The following is a 6,000-nucleotide window of genomic DNA, read 5'->3' on the forward strand; positions in this document are numbered from 1 at the left end:
CTCATCGTGCACATTCGTCCGTCCGTCATTAAACATAATGCACCACTTGCGAACTGATGCTTCATTCATTACATTTCCATACACCTCAGTGATTTGTCTATAAATTTCTATTGGACGCACTTTTCTTGCATTCAAAAATCTTATCACACTACGAACCTCACACTTGGCGGGATCAGTAATTGTATCGCACAGTTTACAGTCGCACAGCGAAGCAATAACGGACCGTAGCGGATCGCAGCTAGTACCAGACTGACGCTAAAGCATGCCCAGGTCAATAACCCAGCGGCAGCGGGGATGGGGGAACACGCGCACGCGCTAGCGCAAAACGTTCTTTACTTTCCGAATGACCCTCGTATATTTACCAAGTTTGTCCGTGTCTCCCTCCGTCGCAAAACACAAAACCTCAAGAACTTCTTGATGGATCACCATCAATTTTGGCCAGGATGTACTGGGACAAAAAAGTTAGGAATCAAGCTCGTTGATGAAGGTGGTAGAAATCAACAATTTTCAGCTTCAACGTTTATGACTATACAACAAAAATGGTAATAGATAGCGAGAAGTAGTTTCATACGATCGATTAACCATCCAAAGACTACATTTCATATCCATCGCTAACTCTCTACTGAAACCGGAAGTGGTAAAAATATACTATCATTTCGAGTTTCACTAATAATAGAAAACATATCGACCATTCAAACAAAACTCCCTCAGTTGGTATACACGTGATACTTCTATTGACTTACGTACAATTTACGAACCAAAGGTCTGCACGCCATGCATAACATATATGTATTAGAAGCTTGTATAGCTGGTCATGGTCTACTACCATGAAGTCTGATCCAATTAGTTCCATTGTTTCCCCATTTATAGCCATTTATGTCCTTTATTTCATTTTTTCCTTCTTCTTCTTTTTTTTTTTTTTAAAAAGAAATCAATCTTAAGGACAGTGTATATATGTATTGCACACGATCTACAGAATTTGTCTAATTTTTACCAAAGTTGGCACGGATATAGACTTTTTTAATGAACATGTCAAATATTTCCTTCTGCAGATATTTCGTTTTCACGTTACTGACCATTAACAGTTGGGGTTTGGAGCCTTGTTTCGTGGTGTTTTGCATTTCAACGCGACACAAAATGTACTACGCGATAATTTACGATAATCGATATTTAGAGTTATAATTGAGTCAAATTTTCGCAAATAAATAAATATATAAATAAATAAATGAAATTAATAGTTGCTACTTAAAACAAGAATTAAGAATGTTTCCCCCGTAGCGTAGCGTCTTTGGTAGGAGCAGTCTCGGGTTCAATTGCCGGTGATGGACACTCGGTTGAAAAGATGACAGTTCTTTTTTACAGACTAGCCATCGTCATTGAGTTATTCCTGGGTTTTCCTTATTCAAACCAGGCAAATCTCGGGGTAGTATCTAACATACAGATCCTACCAGGACGCTTCCTTCCCTACCCATTTATCCGGACATGTGCTCGCCGAGGGACCTCATCCTTCATACATAACGGACTTTCAAGATCGTAAATTGTGGTAATGCCCTTAAATTTGTGTATATAAATTAATCAAATAATAATTAAGGGAAAATCCATGCAACAAAAATGTTAAATGTTAATTTGTAGTGTGGTAAATAACCCAATTAAATGTCAAGTAAATGCAATGTATATTTACGATAAAGATTTGCTAAATCAACGAAGAAAGAATGCCTTTCTGCGACAAGGAAACTCATTATTATAGTATTTTACTTCTGTATGTTACATATTATGTTCTCATTATATTACTAATTACTACCATTATTGCAGATGTTCAGCAGAGGAAGCTGTTCAAAATGTTATGAAGGCTGCATTAAGGACAACAGATGAATGAATGAACATCAAAAGTGAAGTGAGAAATCTTAAACACGAGAAAGGAAGACACAAATTGGGTACTTCTAATTTTATTTTTTACCCTTTAGAAGCCTGTTGTGAGGTGAAGATGAAATAGGTAGTTTCATCATTTACTCTATTTATTTGGATATTATTTACCTATACCTACAGTAACGGGCCAGTTTTCGTTTTCCAGTATTATTTCTGTGGGTTTATCTTTATAACTAAACCATATTCATTGAGGTTCCTATATTTCTCATAAAATTGAAATTTACCAAAAAATGTTACGGGATACTTTTTTTCTTTTTTCCTAGAGAAATGACTGTAGACAATCGTTTATATCAAAATATCATATTAGGAAATATATTGAACAAAATCAACGAACAGGGTTATTACATGAATAGACAATTATATTCTAAACGTAAAAAAATTGAAAATGAACCAAATAGGTTAATAGGAATTATATGCTTTTTAGAGTTGGAATATTTACGACTTCAGTGGGACAAAAAAATTGTGTAACAGTCAAAATGTGCAATTGATTCGAATTAATGTGTAGAAATTTAATTCTATGTAGTTTAAGTTCTGTTAATAGTTAAGTAAGTATTTAATTACATGTAATGTTGCGATTTCTAAGTTAATTTACGTAAACACTTTTGAAAAAAAAATGCACACTATAATATTACTAGAAACTTTCTGTTTTATTTTGTGGTTGTATTTAGGTATATTTATGTGCATTTAAGAATATGCCTATATAATGACAAACAATCGACTTTATCATTTAAAATTTTAAAATTTTTTAAAAAATAAATTCACCTTAAATGAATTATATTAAACTTCCTACAAATAAAAGCTATTTGGAAAAGAAAACTTGAAAGTTTTACTTTTGTCATGTAATAGTAAATTTTTAACATTTAAATTTCTAAACCTACATTATAAAAACATGTCTGTATCTAATACTTAATTTTACCATTTCCAATAGTATTTTGATTGAAATTATTAATAATTACAATACATTATTTCATAGATTATGGGTTATCGAGGTTTCTTAATTAATTAAAAATATAATTAGTTCTTACTTTTGTACCGAATTTAATATCAATAGTGTTTAATTGCCAATAATTCATAGTAAGTTAAATGACTGAATCTGATACTGAAGATTTTTCCAAAAGAAATATAAAAAAACAACAGAAATTTAACATAAATACTTTTCATGCAATAAATATTTTAAAACATAACGATTTAATTTAAATTTAAAGTATCTCTATTCTGAAAAATAATGTATATTCAAATATGCTGTATTGTACTGTATACCTGCTGTAAGCAGTAAATACTGCTTTTGTATTATACGTATACAGGCTATCAATATTTGCTAACAACGGAAATTTTCACTTTACTATGAAAACACAATTAAAAGTTGTATTTGCTATCAATTAGTTAGTTTGAATTATTTAATGGCAATACAACCTTTAAATTAACTTAATATTTTTTGTAAATAAATGTTTTGTTCCGCAAAGCAAAGCTATGAATCTCTCTAATATCTGATTTTTCTATTTAACAATAGTATTTATGTTTACACAAATAGGAAGATATTGTTTATTTTCTCTCTTTGTAAACTCAACATGCTGTTAAAAACTTATAAAGATTACATCCAATGTGATAACAGATAAAACAGAGGTTGTTGGTTGAGTATTCACGATCTTATTCATCTGTAAGTAAATTGGACATAGTCGATATATTTTGAAACATAATAATTGTATAATGTATCTCGTGTCTCTGTACGTCAAATTCAAATGGAAATATTTAAAACATTGGACGCATGTTGAATGCCGACCTATAAGGACAAATAATGGTTATGAATGATATTTCAATATTTATATGTCGTTTTTAAGTACAGTAATATAACATTTAGATTGTTCCCTAAATACTTGTCTATATGTATTGTACGATTCCCAATACGTGCCTAGATTTTTGTATAAACAATGACTTCAAAACGTATTAGTATTTCAAACGAAATAATGATAATATTAGAAAGTTTCTGTAGTTTTTCTGTACGAAAGAACATTGATCTTTGAGAAAATGAAGTTTTCTTAATAATACCTATAAAAGTATGCTTTAAAACGTCTGTTAATTGTAAATTGTCCTTTGATATTTATTTACTTAATTATGTTTTCTAAAAATAGGTAATGTCATTATAGTCTTTAACAGAATAAAAGAAAGAATGTCATTTGTTTCCGTTGGATATTTATTAAACCAATTTATGCTATGTGAAAACTATTGATAGACGTACTGTATATTGGCATCAATGGTAGTTCATTTGCGTTTAATTATTCATTATCGTACCCTGAAAGACAGGTATATCTTTTATTATAATTTCTTACAAATACAGAATATCTTTGTGAAGTACACAAAATATAAGGTACACAAATATATAAACCATTCTAACAAACAATTTGTCCTGAGTACTCTGTATTTTGTTTTGCCTGCCACCGAATATTGTATACTAAATGTAAAAGCTAAATACAGAAGACGCATTAGAACTGCGCAAATCTATACATTATTTTGTGCGTGTGATTCTATGAATGTTTGATGTGTATTATATCAGTCTTGAGTGTGTATGCAAGTATGGATGGAACGTACGTATGTATACGTAGAATAAATAAAATTCAATAAAACGTTGACATTAAGTTGTGTAGTTTCTATTTATTAATGTGGATTTCTATTACAAGTAAGTACAAGCGAAAATATATATTTCTTAATTTATTAGTACTTATTATTAACAGAAGAGTAATGTTTCAGAAATAAAGGCACTATAAACTATAATATATACAATTAACAAAAAAATTCAACAATGTTGTTTTAGTTCATATTTAGAGAGCTGCCTTTTCAGTGGTATTCGATCTTTCTCTCTCTCTCTCTCTTTTTTTTGATGTACTCCTAAGAACACTATTCTTAGTTCAAATTATGGGTAACTGTATTAAAAATAGATTAATCATGGAATTTATTACTTATTAATTTAATAACTCCAGTTTTACTATAAACAGAATATTCGGTTTCTGGTTTTGGAAACCAAAAATTCAAACTGAAACAAAACTGATTTGTAAATATTCGATCCTGAAAAAAAGAAAAACAATAACCGATAATGCCATGAAATGGGAACAGAACTAATTACTACGGTACTCAGTTGATTTATTGTTTTAGCTTATGCTTAATACTAACGTTACAACGGGCAGAAGTTACAACATTATTCATATGGTATTCGAATCACGACTGGACTTAAATCCGTTACAGTTGTTCAGTGAAGGACTGGCTACTTGAAATAGGTGGTAAGATATTGGGATGATATCGTACTAAATTGGTCAAAGAGTGGGGTCTTATGTGATGTATAGATATATGTTGATATAGTGCAATGTCTATAACCACATATGATTTTAAATAAAGACATAATTTTGAAATAAAGATGCTTGAAATACGTTTAAATTATTTTAATTTTCAAATAACATCTATGGACGTTATTAAGGTGAAAAATAAAACAATAGAAAATGTCTTATTTTTACACTTATAGGCAAAACTAGTAAAGTTAGATGAAGAATTCACCTCCGAAAAATAAGCATCATTTAGTAAATGAACAAAACTTCGACATGGAAGCAGAAACATCTACCGTACGTTATACATCTCATCCAAGCAACTCATCTTCATCTCAAAAATCCACTATTTTCACCTTTCTGTTAAAAAATTTCGACATCAAATATTCCAATGAAAAATTTGTCACTATCCAATTCTACAAGTATCTTCCTCGTGCTAAACTTCACGAAGTAATTAAATCCAGAAATGGAATCATATTAAAGTCACCAGACTCAAATTTTCCACCCACAATCCGTAACAAAGCATTATTCGAGATTTTTGGTAAACAAGTATCCATTACTTCTGTAAACTCCACCCGTCAGATGCAACATCTTCCGGCAAAACGGCCTCCGCTACTCTCTGTAGTCATCCGAGGCATAGACCCATCGTATAGCGATGATAAGATACAAGAGGAATTCCAATATGAGGGCCACACGGTGAGCAAAGTTATGCATATTCGCAATGACTAGTGCTACCTACATGGTACTCATATTAACATCTTCG

The 6,000-nt window shown here is 30.8% G+C and overlaps 1 protein-coding gene across 1 annotated transcript in view; it reads left to right on the forward strand.

Moving 5' to 3' along the window:
* LOC145689715 (uncharacterized) overlaps nt 1-5,294 on the forward strand; it is a 66,121-nt gene extending 60,827 nt beyond the window's left edge. Inside the window, exon 3 of the mRNA XM_081763915.1 lies at nt 1,813-5,294. Coding sequence (XP_081620041.1) covers nt 1,813-1,876 — 64 coding nt within the window. The 3' untranslated portion in view covers nt 1,877-5,294. The remainder of the gene's footprint in view (nt 1-1,812) is intronic.
* The last annotated feature ends 706 nt before the right edge of the window (nt 5,295-6,000 follow it).

This window comes from Thermobia domestica, chromosome 1 (genome assembly GCF_964235325.1).
Source record: "Thermobia domestica chromosome 1, izTheDome1.hap1.1, whole genome shotgun sequence".
Taxonomy (NCBI): domain Eukaryota; kingdom Metazoa; phylum Arthropoda; class Insecta; order Zygentoma; family Lepismatidae; genus Thermobia; species Thermobia domestica.